At 55.3% G+C, this 13,850-nt stretch overlaps 1 protein-coding gene across 2 annotated transcripts in view; it reads right to left on the reverse strand.

The window, feature by feature from the left end:
* Positions 1 to 4,426: 4,426 nt before the first annotated feature.
* The window catches only part of CNTFR (ciliary neurotrophic factor receptor), a 38,104-nt gene continuing 28,680 nt past the window's right edge, over positions 4,427 to 13,850 (reverse strand). For both annotated transcript variants that reach the window (XM_086683392.1, XM_086683393.1), the window contains 6 exons: positions 11,101 to 11,218; positions 10,760 to 10,926; positions 9,352 to 9,515; positions 5,729 to 5,909; positions 5,159 to 5,327; positions 4,427 to 5,078 (listed from right to left, as the gene is read on the reverse strand). In XM_086683392.1, the coding sequence (XP_086539518.1) occupies position 5,078; positions 5,159 to 5,327; positions 5,729 to 5,909; positions 9,352 to 9,515; positions 10,760 to 10,926; positions 11,101 to 11,218 (800 nt within the window). In that variant the 3' untranslated portion in view covers positions 4,427 to 5,077. The remainder of the gene's footprint in view (positions 5,079 to 5,158; positions 5,328 to 5,728; positions 5,910 to 9,351; positions 9,516 to 10,759; positions 10,927 to 11,100; positions 11,219 to 13,850) is intronic.

Here is a 13,850-nt window from a genome sequence, read left to right on the forward strand (position 1 = left end):
TGATGGCTTCACTTTGCCTTCCTAACCGAGATCCCCAGCCTTGCCTTGTCCATACCTCTTCGCTCAAAGCCATCCTCTGAGCAAGACCCTAGCAGCCCCTAGCACTTTCAAGTCCCTGAAGTGAAGCAGGGACCCACAGAACTAGGCCTTAGTACATGGGTGGGTGGGGGGGGGTGTTCAGTCCATGGTACAGGAATGAATAGGAGGCAGCATCAGAGGGACCTCAAATGCTTCACAAGAGAGCATCCAGGCAGGGCACAGTGTGAACCAAAGCATTGAAGTAGGAGAGATTGGAACAATGACTGGGGAATGGGGTACGAGGATGGTATCCAGCTGGAGGAGTACCAGCTGAAGGGAACAGGTGGAGAGAAGCTGGAGAGGAGGGCAGCAGGGCCTAGTCATGTAGTCTGGCCTGGCGGCTGTCCTTATACATCACCAAAGTACTTACTAGCTCTTGGACTCTCAGGGAATACTCTAGAGAACGAGGGTAGGTACAGGTAGGGAAGCATAGTTACTCTCTCCTCATCTCAGCCCCTCCCAAGGTAACTTCTCTGCCAGGGTGCTCTTGTTCTCTTCCCTACAGCCCCAGGTAAGGCCTCAGCCATGGCCATACTAGGCACACTCTCCATCACAGGCTACATGCTAACATACCACAGATGTGCCCCTGTTCACCTAGTCACACAAAAACAACTGTGTGGTTGTACATCATCACCTGAAACTTGCAGGTGATGGCACAGTGACACATGATGTTGAGGGTACACTTTGCACACAGCTCTGCACTGTCTGGCTCCCAGCTCTGGGGCCTTTACCTCTGATTCTCCTGAGAGCTTGCTCTGCCCCCTCGTGGCCATTCCCCTAGCCACTGCCCTTCGGCAAGGACCCTAATCATCCACTCCCTTGCAGGCATGGTTCCAGCCCAAAGAAGCTTCCAGCCTTTTAAACAGCTTCTCCCCTCAGAGTGGCACTGTCAAACCAGAATCCCTCAGATCCACTAGCTCACAGACTGACTCTCCCATCAGACTGGCACTGTTAGGCAAGGCCTTCTCAAATAGGACTGGGACTGAGAGGTTTCCCAGGACTTGAGATATTCAATGCTAAACTGAGAAAGTCCCAGGCCAACTAGGACTAGTTGGTGATCCTGTTCTCAGACCTGTATGCTTTCAGAGTGGTGTCTCTTTAGACTGGACCCTTCAGACACTCAATCACTCTACCCCCTCAGACTGGACCTTCCAACCAAGAGCTGTATAGCATGTCCCAGACCAACCTCCCCTCAGACTCATCCTGTCCCACTGGCCCACTCACCTTCAGGTTAGCTTTCCCCATTGGAGTACCCCTGTCAGATGAGTTCTCCTCCAGCTTCTCCTCAGGCTGGCTCAATCAGACTCCCCTCCTCAGACCTCCTTCCTCTCTGACCTCCTCTGAGAGGGAAGGGTGTGATGAATACACCCCAATCTTTTCTGCCACCAAGCACTTCATTCTTTTCATGTAAGATGAACTTTCCCAAAGTCCCAGTCTAGGGAGTTAATGAGCTCACCCATTGGCTCTGGGGAGCTCACAGGGCCAGAGGCTGCCCCAAAGGGACAGCCTAGTGTCTCCTAACCACCTTCCTCTCTCCTGGCTGGCTGCTGGGAGGCAGATGTGGGCTTAGGGGGCTGATAGCCGCCTGGCCGGTAGCAGGAATGAAGGGCAGGCAGGTGGCCGAGAGGGGGCAGCAGAAACCAGGACAGCCTCCAGCTCAGGCCAAAGAGGCACAGTGGCCTCAGGCTGGGGTCTGGACCAGGGCAGGAACACACAGAGGGAGGCAACGTGAGGAAAGGCAAGGAGAGTCAGGAAAGAGGAAAAGAAACACAAGATGGGGTGGAGATAACATGCAGAGACAGAGAGAGGCACAGATACCAAGATGAGGATTGACACACAGAGACAGACCAGGGAGGAAGGTAGGAAAGGGAAGATTGAGAGATAGGGAGGAGAGACAGAGAGGCAAAGACAGGGATGGAGACAGAGACAGGAGTCAGAGACATACACAGAGGAGGAGACAGGATAGAAACACTCAGAGAGAAACACAAGGATAGTAACCAGGACAAAGACTTGTTAAGAGATAGGAATGGGACAGAGACAGATGGAAATGGGTTGAGTGAGAGGAGGGTGGGGGCAAAAACAAGTTAGCCTTATAGGAATATGGCACAGAGTAAGGTCCCCATCCCCAGTGCCCCTTGGTGGAGCAAAGGAAACGAGTGAGCTGAAAGGGTAGGCTGCTGTACACATTGGGCCTGGGAACCAAGCCTCCCCTGGCAGCCCCCCTCAACAGTGTTTTAATTCTCTGGGCTCTGATTTAGCATTAAGAACTGATATCTATACTTACGTGAGCTCCCCAGAACCACCATGGGAAATAATGACGTGGAGAGACAGTACTCAGAGGCAGCAGCAAACAGCACTCCCAAGCCCCTCCAAAGCAAGCAGCCTCTGTGAGGTTGAGGGCCAGAACTTCCAAAGAGGAATGACTAACCCCAGGCCCATGCCTGTCAGAGGCAATGACACCGATCCTCCAGACACCTCGGGGCTTAGGACGGAGCTGGGTCTCTCTCTTGAGTTTGGGGGCAGGGAGATGATCCAGTTCTCCTCTCCATTGGACTCTGAGACACCAGCAGGCCCCCTACTCTCTTTCTCCTCCCCAGACCCCACATAATTGCTTTCCCATGTTGCTAATAGAGGCCAGATTGATGATGCCCAAGCCCTGTGTGGGCGGTGGGTGGGTCAGGGCTGACCAAGGCTCTGAAGACAGGAAGGCAGCACAGGCCAGAGATCCCCGAACTTTAGCCCCACTACCACAAAGACAGGGAAGGCGGAGGCTCAGACCCATCCCAGGAATACAATGTCCTGGGTGAGAGTTTGTGACCCCCTCCTCCCTCCACCCGTTAAACCCAGAGTATAGGTTCAGGCCCAAGCCACACCTCACAGGAACCAGACAAACAGGCAAATAGGGGGTCCAGGGTACACGGGCAGGTCCACAGCCACTTCTCAGTATGTCCGTCCTGGGAGCCTCTTCCTGTGAATGAGGAGTCATGCATTCCCACAGTTGAGACTACTGTGCTTGAAAAGCCACAGGCCCCTCTACCCTGATATCAGGCCTTTGCTTTCGATAGGATCTCCCACCTGGAACACCCCTCTCCTCCTGTAGTGCCTGGTCTGGAAGACAGCTAGCCACCTTCACTCTGAGCCTCTCACCCAGCCCCAGGTCCTGTCGAGGCCTAACTCATCAGTGCTTGAGGCACTATGGATCCCTCCTCCTAGTGGCAGGGGAAGGGGCAGAGGCAGGCCTGGTGAGACCAGCAAGGAACCCATTTTCTGACCCTGCCTGAAAAAAGGGCTTGAATTGGCATATGTGTGTGTGGCATCATGGTATTAGCAGCTTAGTGTAGGTATGGTGCTCAGCACCTGCTGTGGGGAGTGTGTACACAAGTCAGTGTATCCATGGCTTTGACTCCATCTCTCTCTCGTCTCAGGAACCCAGAGCAAGGCCAACCCGGGTTGGGGCTCTGGTCTAATCCTTTCCTCCCATCCCCAGGCCAGAGGTACCTGCAAACTTGGCCCCAGCCTTAGGCATCCTCAGCTGAGGAGCTGTGGTGGGGTGGTTTCTACAAGGGGGCTATACCTGAGCAGGCCTGGGGCAGCCAGGAGCCCCTCCTCTGACAAGAAATCAGAAGGATCTTGGAATTCTAGTTTGAAAACTAGAGGTGTGGGCAGGGTACAGGGCTGGACCAAAGACTGGGCACCCTGTAAACCCAAAGCCTGCTCCTCTCCCGCTCACATGAAGTCCTGACTGTAATCTGACGCTGGGGTGAATCTTGTACCCCACATTTCTAGTCCTGAAGCACAGGTCCAGTCCCTAGTCACATTCCAAGTGGCCTCCTTCAGGCAGCTTCCTGGCCTGCCCAGGCCCAGAACGCTCTGCGCTCTGTGCCTTGTAGCTCAGATGAGCCCTAGGCCTGACCTGCTAGAAGCCCTGGACTGTATCTCCTGGATGGCAGGGATGACAGTCTTTCCTACCCCAAGGATAAAGTCTGGCCACCTCCCTTCTTGCATCTCTAGCCTCTATGGGTAAAGCCTAGGCATTCGTGGAAGGCAGCTCTGGAGATGACCCTTGACAGGCTGCTCCCGTCAGGATTCAGCAGCCTCTAGGACTGACTGGACATCCCCATGTGGGACCTGCCTCACTGGAACCCCTCAGTCCCTGCAACTCTGTCCGTGGCCTCCAGGGAGCCCTATCCTCCAAAGAAGCGGAAAGCTCCACACGTCTGCCTGAGAGCTAAACTGCCTCTCCCCCCCATATGGATGCCCAACTAGAATTTCTTCCCTCCTCCAGGCCTAGAAGGGGAGAGATCCTTGGAAGAAGGAAACCCTCCCAAAGTGGGTCTGTTCCAAGGACTCATGAAATGGTGACGTTTAATGAGAACCCCCCCACCCTCCCACCCCTGTATATACAACTATAAAAAATTCAAATACAGCAAGTTACCATTGAGTCAGACTAGAAGGGACTGACAGGGCATTAAATACTGTGGGGTAGGAACAGGGAAAGGGGAGGGCCGTACAAAATGGGCAGAGGTGGGGGAGTGAAAAAGTGTGGGCACTGGGGGGAAGGGGTGGCTGGGCCCCCCCAGTGTCAGGAGCTTATAATCTGATGGTGGCAACAGAGACCCTGGGACAGACAGGAGGCTGGGGCAGGAGGAGAAATTATGGATGTGAGGGGATCCCCTCAGAACCCCCCCCAAGGGCTCCTGGGAGTCGCTGGCGTTGGAGGTTCCAGCCCAAGGGGCCAGGGTGGGGGTAGGGGTGGGTCTTTGGTGGGTGGATTGGCTGCAAGGTCCTCCTCTCCCGAGGGAGGGAGGAGGGCCAGTGTGGTGTGGCAGGGCTAGGGGGCGGCAGGCCCGGGCCTGCCGGGGTCTCTACAAATTATGTCTGAAGAGAATGCAGAAGGTCCTCCTGCCCGTGTGCAAAATAGAAATTGGGGTCTGCGGGCTCAGCTCCGGCCTCCTGCTCCTCTGCAGGTGCGCTGGCATGTCCTCACGGGATGCCGGGCTCTGGGGAGACAGGGCAGGGGGCTGTGAGGGATGAGGGTGGGATAGGGTTCCCCTCTGCCACCCAACCTTACTTGACTTACCAGATCAGGAGACTGTTGGCAGTGGCGGCAGCAGCGGCCAGGGCCAGGGTCACAGGGACGCCGATTGAGAAAGGTGTCAAGGTTCCTCCGCCGCTGCCCAGCTCCCCAGGGTCACAAATCTTCGTGGTGGGTGGGGGTGCCAGTGAGCTGGTGGTGCTGGTCGTGGTCTCTGGGGAACATGGGGGTAACTCAGGGCAGGGCCAGGGCTACAGTCCAACCCAGCTCTGGGGGGTTTCATGAGGTGTATTGTTCCTGCTCCCTGTGTTAGACAGTGCTGCCTCTCCCATCAGACAGCCCCTGCTTCCTCTCTCAAACACATCCTGCCTCGCCCATCAGGCAGATCGTGCTTCCCCAAGGCTCACAGATGACCCCTCCACCCAATGGCCCCTACCAAGAATGTCCAGAGCAAGGACCAGGAACAGCATGGGCAGGACAGACAGACAGCAGTGAAGCAGCCACAGAGTGCCTGGGCTCTAAGGCTCTAAGTCCTGGGAAGAGTTGAAAGGCACAAGATAGAACCAGGCAACAGTGCAGGTCACTGAGAGAACAGGGGATGGGGGATGGGCTCACCCGGAGCCTGGGCCTCAGTGGTGAGGTGTCGTGGCTCCTCAGTCCAGGGCGTGGCATGGGCGGCCACACTCCAGTCACTCCATGTCCCAATCTCATTGTCCTTGGCCGCCACCTGGATGATGTACTCCTTCCCAGCATAGGCATCTGTGATGGTGTGCGCTGTGCCATCTGACAGCTCTACCTGCAGCCAGACCATGGGATGGGGGTAGGGGGCCCTGGGGGTTAGGAGAGTGAGGCACCCCCAGAGGAACTGAGAACACTTCTGAGCAGAGAAGAGTGAAGACCCCCCTGGAGGAAATGAGGACTTCCTTGGGAGAGGAGATATTAAGAATACTCCTCAAGGAAGGTAAAGACATGTCAGGGAGGAAACCCCGAGAGAGGGAAGACGATCCTAAAGGAGAGTAAGAAAATCTTTAAGGAGACTGGAAGCACCCCCAGGGGAACAGAAGGAGGACTTTGCTCATTGTCTCACTCTGTTGTCATCCCAGCTTCCTCACAGCCCTCAATCTGAGCCCTGATCTCAGCCCCTGCCTGGAGGTGATAAGAGTAACAGGGTAAGAATGGGGATGGTGATATGCTGCCCTCTCCCATCAGAAAGCAGCATTAAAACAAAACAAAACAAAACAAAACAAAACAAAACAAGCAGCTTAGAAGGAAGGTTATGAACACAGTCATGGAACCAGGCTTCCTGAGTCCAAGTTTTAGTTCTACTCCTTACAAGCAAGTGACCAAGTTACTTAACCTCCATATGCCTTGCTGTGCTGATCTGTAAAATGGCATTTACGATCTATCTCACAGGGGTATAATGAGGACCAAACACACTTCAATCAGCTCTGTCATCATCATGGGTTCCAGCTCAGAGCCTGGCTTCCCAGTTGCCCAGTGCATCCACTTCCTCCCATTCAGGAAGACCTCAGTATGGTCGTCACCCTGCCTGAGGTGGACTGGGGTGGGGTGGGCAGCTCCCAAGAGGCAGGACAGCAGGGCAGCTGCTCCATTTCCTCCTGGAGGCATCGCCACCCCACCCCTGCGGAGGCCAGAACTATTCTGCTGGTCTCCCCCACCCTTCAGGCTGGCCTGCCTGTCCAGCGCCCCTCCCAGTCCCAGGCTGAGCTCTGGTTCATCTCAGCGGCACCCGCTGCCTCATTAAGCCTCCTCGTAAACAGGGGCAGCCGGCAGGGGCGGGCGGTTGGGGGGGGGGGAGGGTGCTGCTCTGGGCCATGTCTGGCTTCAGGGCTTTTTTGGTCCCTGTTCCAATCTTCCTTCCCAGAAAACTGGGGTCTAGGCTACCTACCTGAAAGGCTGTGAGTACATGTGCACACGTGTATGTGCATTCATATGTGTGAAGGTGTGTCTAAGTACAGCAAGAAGCCCCTCCAATAATCCCCCCTCCCGCTCCCATCCCCATGGCCCTGAGGTGGCAGGCACTGGTAAAGGTCAGGGTCAGGGTGAAAGTCATTAGGGGCCCAGACCTGAGCTCAGTAAGTCCTACTCCCAGACCTAGAAGATTGGTGGGCCCCACAGACTCTCCTCCCCTGGAGTTGGGACCCAGTTCCTCCTCTGGTCCCCTACACCCTTTTGCCCTGCAAAGACCCCCTCTTGCTGAGTAGTCCCAGCTCCTTCAGCTCCTTTTCCCTCTTGTCAGGATTTGACCCTCAGGCCTCTCCTTTGATTCTATCTCCCCAGATCTTCACAACTGTCTTTCCCCAAAGGGAGAGAGCTATGAAAAGCAGATCAGATTACCACTTATTGGTGGGCTTATGGTGGGCACCATACCTCTAGGAATGTGGCCCAGGAACCCAATCCTTTCTTGGCAGCCACATATCCTAAGACTGGGCCCTTCTTGCTGGGTTATCACTGATCCCTTAATCCATCCCCTTAAGAGAATGGCTCTTCCACTGGCAGGAATTCTCTAGTAACTGGCATCTGCCTAGCCTCAGAGTCCTCCGTCCAGTCGGCCGTAGCATATGTCAGGCATGCCCTTCAGCCTCCCTGCTGAGTTAGGGCAAGAACAGAAGATTCAGGGAACCCATGCTGGGTCCCTGTACTTGCCTCCTCCTTGTCCATGCTCAGATAGCCCCTGTGAGACCTCATGGTACCCATTCTTGTATAATTCCTGGCCTGTATATTTCATTTCCTCCTGAAAATCCAAACAATGTTTTTTCTCCTCACCCCTCTCTACCCCCTCCCAATCATACACCTGCTCCTTTCCAATATTAAGGATAAGGGAGAGTAGATTGTATTCAGAGCAAAAGTCAAGCTCAAAAGAGCCATAAATCTAACCAACCACAATGCCAATGAGATATGGAACAGGGAAAGCACATGCCAGGTCATACGTATTTTTTACCACAGAGTCTGCATATTTTGCTCTGTCCACATCAGTATGGGGGTCAGTTCTGTGGTGCATGGCCTTGGCATGTTAGTCACATGCATGTATGGAGCATGGTTCCTGCTAGGAACCACGTGTATGTATACATGCTCCCATGTGTGTGGTGGGCAGTATGCCAGGTCCACTATGAGGCGTGTGCGCTGCGATGCGCAGGGCTGCTGCCTGTAGCTCGTTAGCAGGGGAGGGGGGCTTGTGAAACTAGACCCTGGTTATTAGCAATGCATTAGGCGCGGGCAGCTGGCCAGGCGGGAGGGACTCCGGACTCTGTCAGGGAATATGTGAGCAGCCTTTGTGGGGGCCAGGCCTACAACCCGGACAGGCACCCTGGAATCGAATTACGCACTTTAAAGGCTAGCTGGAAGTGGGGCATGGGGAGATGGGGCTGGAGCCTGGTGGGTGGGTTGACCCCTGGGTGCCAGCCTGGGTTAGCCTGTGGCCCAGCCCCAGTCTGAGCCCACAGACCTCATGGGCCACAAAGAGCACCTACAACCCTAAGGGCCCTGGAATGTCAAAGGAGAGAGAACCTTAAATCTGCCCCAAACCCCTGGCTGCTCCCCTGAGCTACAGTAGCTTGATCAATACGTACTGAAAAGGTAGGTAGCCCAGACCACAGCCTGACCCCCATACCAGCCCTTATCCACTGCCTAGTTCCCAGCCTAGACTACCTTCTGATCTATAACCTTGAGCTGACCCCTAAGCTACATCTGACTTTGGAGCCCTGACACTAATCATGGCCTGAACTCTTACCCTGGAACAAGCTTGCCTCCACTGACTGATTCTGATCCCTCAAACCCTTGAGACTATGAGTCCTTGAGAATAAGAGCCGTCCTGCTCCTTGGGTCCAGTACAAGCCCACAGCCTGGGCCAGAGTGTATGAGGGAGACGCCTGATCACAGAAGAGAGCCAGAGGTAAGGAAAGGCAAATACTAACTAACTGCCCTGCCTGCCATCTCCCTTCCAGGATTTCTCCCCATTACCCTGGGTGCCACAAAAACAGATGTGTTCCCATCACACTAACAGAGGTCACTGGGAACCCCTTAGGGCCTCAGATCAGGATACTTCCCTCAGACCCATCCATCCTCCCAGGCCTATCTGATCCCTTCTCCCGGAGGAAAGCCTCTCTCGCTGCCCTCAGGCTTCACACTGGAACAGCTATCAGCTGATACAGGTCGTATGGATATGCCACGTGGCTCTGATTCTGGCACTTGGGATCTGGGCAGGGCAGGGCACTCACATGCTGCCACTGGTCCAGGATGAGGGGTCGGTATCGCAGAAAGAACTTGAGAGGAAAGGACTCAGGGTCAGGCCAGGTTGAAGGGGTCTGCCAAGTCACCTCTAGCCGGCGAGGGTTGCTGGGAACTGGTCGGGCTACCACATTTTCTGGAGGGTCAGGTTTCACTGTTAAGGAGACACAGCTTCATTACCACACTAATCTCTGGAAAAACCCCACTTTGTCAGCCCCAGTCACCGTGTCCACCATCTCATATTGCCAATTCTTGTCATAACTGTCATGGTTGCCACCCCTCTTCTCCGTTGTCAGTTCTGGCAACCACCATTAACAACCATCTCATTATTTCAACCTCTCACATCCCTATTCCCACCAAGGACTGTCACTACAGTCACTGTCACCAGCTCATGATAATGATATCCCAAATTTCATCCCATCATCCCAGCCCCATGCTCATGATGACCAGCATCCCATCCCAATTACCAAGTCTAAATGATGGCTCCACCATTACCAGCATCGCCTCCATTGTCATCTGGATCACCCCCTCCTGCACCAGCATCATACACTCCCCTCAAGCTCAGCATTTCACCTCAACTCTTCCAGTTCCAAATTGAGATAAAGTCTACCCTGGAAGAGTCTGGGTTTGAAGCTGCTCTGTGGGTCAAGGTTAAAAGACAGTCCACAGGTGTGGCAGATCTGGGTTGGACTCCTGACAGGAGTCTAAGGGCCCAGCTCATGTAGAAACAGTCTGGCTGGGGGATTCAGCCATGGCATGGAGGGCAGGCAGAGGGTCTGGCTGAGATGGAGAAGAAGCAGGCAAGGGGTCTGGCTGGGATTGGGGCAGGGGCAGGCAGAGGATCTGGATGGGGTGGAGCAGGGGCAGGCAGAGGGTCTGGCTGGGATTGGGGCAGGAGCAGGCAGAGGATTTGGATGGGATGGGGCAGGGGCAGGCAGAGGGTCTGGCTGGAGTGGGACAGGAGTAGGCAGAAGGGTCTGACTGGGATGGGGGTGGGGGTGAGGGCGGTATCTGTCCCAGTCCTGTCTCCTGTTCTGACACCTCATTCATCACAGGCCGTAAGGAAGCCATTAGCGTGGGGCGGGGGGTGGAGGCTGCAGCTGCACAAGGGTCTGGCCCAGCCTGCCCCCCCTCCCCCTCCTGAATACTCTGGGAGCCAGAGAGAGTATGGGAAGAGCTGCTGGAAAGGTCTCTTGGCCCCTACAGGTAAAGGACACCCACTCAAATATTCACAGGTATATACATGCCATGAACATATGTACACATGTATATACATTCCACATATACCTATGCACACATGTGACTATCCCCACCAATGCTCATATACACCTCTGGCACACCCCCACTCACACACTCCCACTGGAGTATGTTGCAGGGACCACCCCCCTCCCGACGCACCAATGGTGAACTCGTCGAAGGTGATAGCTGTAGCGTTGTGGCCCAGGGCATTGCTGACACTTATCGAGACCTTGTACTTGATGGTGGAGAACAGGTGCATGTAGCGGATGTGGCAGCGGTTCTTGAGGGCTGGGTCCTTCTCACAGACCATAATTTTGGAGCCATGCCTGGGGAAGGGTGAGGCCCAGGCACTGTTACCAACATCAAGAGTCAGGTGGGGCAGAGGTTGGGGGAAGGTCAAGCCCAAGGCTGGGCTAGGGTCTGGACTGAGGGCATGGTGGGTGGCTGAAGGAGAGGTCAGAGGTCAGGGTTGAAACCGGGTCACAGGCAAGTCTACTCACAGCACGGTCACATTGAAGGTGTTGGGGATGTAGGTGGGGGTGGGCAGATGCCAGCTGCAGTAGAAGCCCTTGGGGTAAGTGTTGGAGCGGCAGCTGAGCACAGGCTCCCGCGGCGGCACTGGGGGTGAGGACAGCACGGTCAGGGTATTCTTGGAGCCCCTAGTCCCCTGCACTAGTGTGGGGACAGGTGGGCCCCAGAACCCCAGCTCTCCCCCCTTCAACCCATCAGCTATGCCAGAGGTTGGGGAGGGGTGGCTGTCAGCGAGGGTCTGAGGCTTCCCAGGCTGCAGACAGCCAGATGTTTAATTAAAGAAAAACAAGGCCTATATGAAGAGGGAGCCCCCCCCACCTGCTCAATGGAGGCGGGAATTGTGGGGGAACAGGGGGCTGCGGGCCTCAGCTCATCAATCACAGGATGGAGATGATGTCTGGGGGAATCGGCCCCAGCCCCACATCTCCTGACACGTTGTGTCCATTCCCAGAGAAAAACTGTGCAACAGAAGCTGGTGGGGGGAGGGGGGCGCGGGGGCAGATGGTCCTGATTGGGTCCTCTGGTTGCGGGAGTAGTCAGAGTGAGCTCCCTGGAGAAAAGTCATCCCAGGCTTCCCCTCAGTAGAGATTAAGAAACACAAGGAGAGGCCTGGTGGTTCCACAGGAGCAATAGCACTGGGTGGCTGTACATGTGAGTATCTGTGTATAGGTGTCTAGGTGCGTGGGTATATATGTCACATGTGTCTCTGTGACATGAATGATCCACAATGGAATGTAGAGGTATCTATGGGCATGGCTCAGAATGTGTGGCCACGTAGGATTGCATGTGTGTGCATATGCCTGTTGAGAGGAAGCTACTGTTCCCTTGGTATATACCTCACTTCCAAGCCCTAGCCCCCAGCTCCTCCATCATAGACCCTTTAAGCAGTTCTTTTCTTGGTCAGCAGCTGCCTTCATTCTAGCATGGGGAGTCCCAGAGAGGGATGGGGATCTGCCTGGGGTCACACAGCAAGCTAGAGTTGGGACTGAACTCCAGGATGGGGATACCCACCTACATGACCACACATACACACTTGGGAAGTCCTTTCTGCTATCTAACCACACTTCTTGCTGCTGTGAGCACTTAGCCCAGCTGTCCCACCCTTAGGCATTGGGTAAGGCGTGAGGACAGCCGGCTCAGGTTCCTGGAAGGAGGCAACTTCTGTGATCTGACCCAGGCAAGGAATGTCCGTCAGTGGCTCCAGGGACACTGACACCTCCCTCCTGTGCCCCCCCCCGCCCCACCCCCTGCCTGACAGGTGGACAGGAAATGGGAGGGGGGCAGTTCAATAAGCCAGGGACTGTGAAGGGGGGAGTGCATGTCTATGCTTGCTGAGTGACCATGGTGACACACAGGGAACTGTGGGCTTTCATCCACAGTGTACACGTGATGGTGACTGATTCTGTGTGATTGCATGTACATGTCCATTGTGTGTGAAGTATATGTGTATTGGGGCTGAACCCCTAGGGCCCAATCTGGCTTTGCAGCAAGAAAGATGAGGGGTCCAAGAGGCATCTGGGAAGCTTGGGTGAATGTAGCAGCTAGAGTGGGCTGTGCTGTGGGCAAAGGCAGCTCCATGCCCCAGGGCTGCAAGGAAGAGCCAGAGCCCAGCTGAGCCCCCACAAGGGGCAACCTGCATTCTATCCACTGCTGTCTGCCTCCCCTGGGAAGCTTTCCTGGCCCCGTGTCCATCTTGTGTCTGTTCCATGTTCATCCTGTGTGCCTCTGCTATCCCTTCCCTATCTGCCCAGGGGCACAGAGGCATGGGGGTGGGGTGGGGGGTGGCCAAGGACACAGGAAGTGCCTTGTGGGGGCCTGTAGGCCAGGCCAGAGTTGGCAGCCACCCCAGGAGGAAAGGACATTCCGAGGTCGGCTGAGAAGCCTCCACTCCCCCCTCCTGCCACCCCCCTCCTTACCCCCAGCTTCAAAGGAGAAGGGTGCTGGGGGTGGGGTGGGTACTGAAGGCTGCAGAGTCAGCTCCCTGCTGCCTGGGACTCTTTGGAGGGCAGAGCGGGCCATGGCACTGGACTCACAGGCCCCCTCCCCCAGCCAGCCTCCCTCCCCACTGACCAGTCCCCTACATTCCCTCTGACCATCCTCCCCCCTGAGACCAGCCTCCCCCTCAAACCAGTTCCTCTCTCTGACTGGGCAGGTCATGGGGGACCGGGGGGCCAGGCAGGGCTTTGTCTGTCATCTGGCTACTCCTGCCTGGCCTTGGGCCCTGAGCAGGGAAGGGCTTGGGTTTCCTGACAGGGACCAGGTTTCTCAGAGGAAAAAGGAGGAAAGAAAAACAAAGAAAGGAAGAAAAGGAGTGACTTGCTGCAGCTGGAGCCCAGCTGAGGGGCCGGGTGGGCGGAGGTGGGGGTGCTATGAGAGACCAAGTGTGAGGTTGTGGGACAGTGTGTGATCAGGCCTGTTGTGAGTGTGCTGCAAGATGGGGAAGAAGCTGTTTTTAAGACACTGCAATTGTGAGGCTGTGCGTTAACTCTGAGAGGCTTCATGTGTGTGACTGAGACTGGGCAGTTGCGTAACTTTGCAATTGGCTGTGTGTGATTCCGGACAGGGCAGTTTGATTAAGACTGTCTGTATGTGTATGGCCAAGGGGCTGAGGTACTCTCTGAGAATGTGTGTAAGTGCACCATTGAGTCTGAAATGTAGTGACAGCAAGACGACATACCTGGAACACTATATAGGAGATGGAGCTTAAGCCTGAATATAT

The sequence above is a fragment of the Puma concolor genome, chromosome D4 (genome assembly GCF_028749965.1).
Source record: "Puma concolor isolate L17-30 chromosome D4, mPumCon1.1.hap2, whole genome shotgun sequence".
Taxonomy (NCBI): domain Eukaryota; kingdom Metazoa; phylum Chordata; class Mammalia; order Carnivora; family Felidae; genus Puma; species Puma concolor.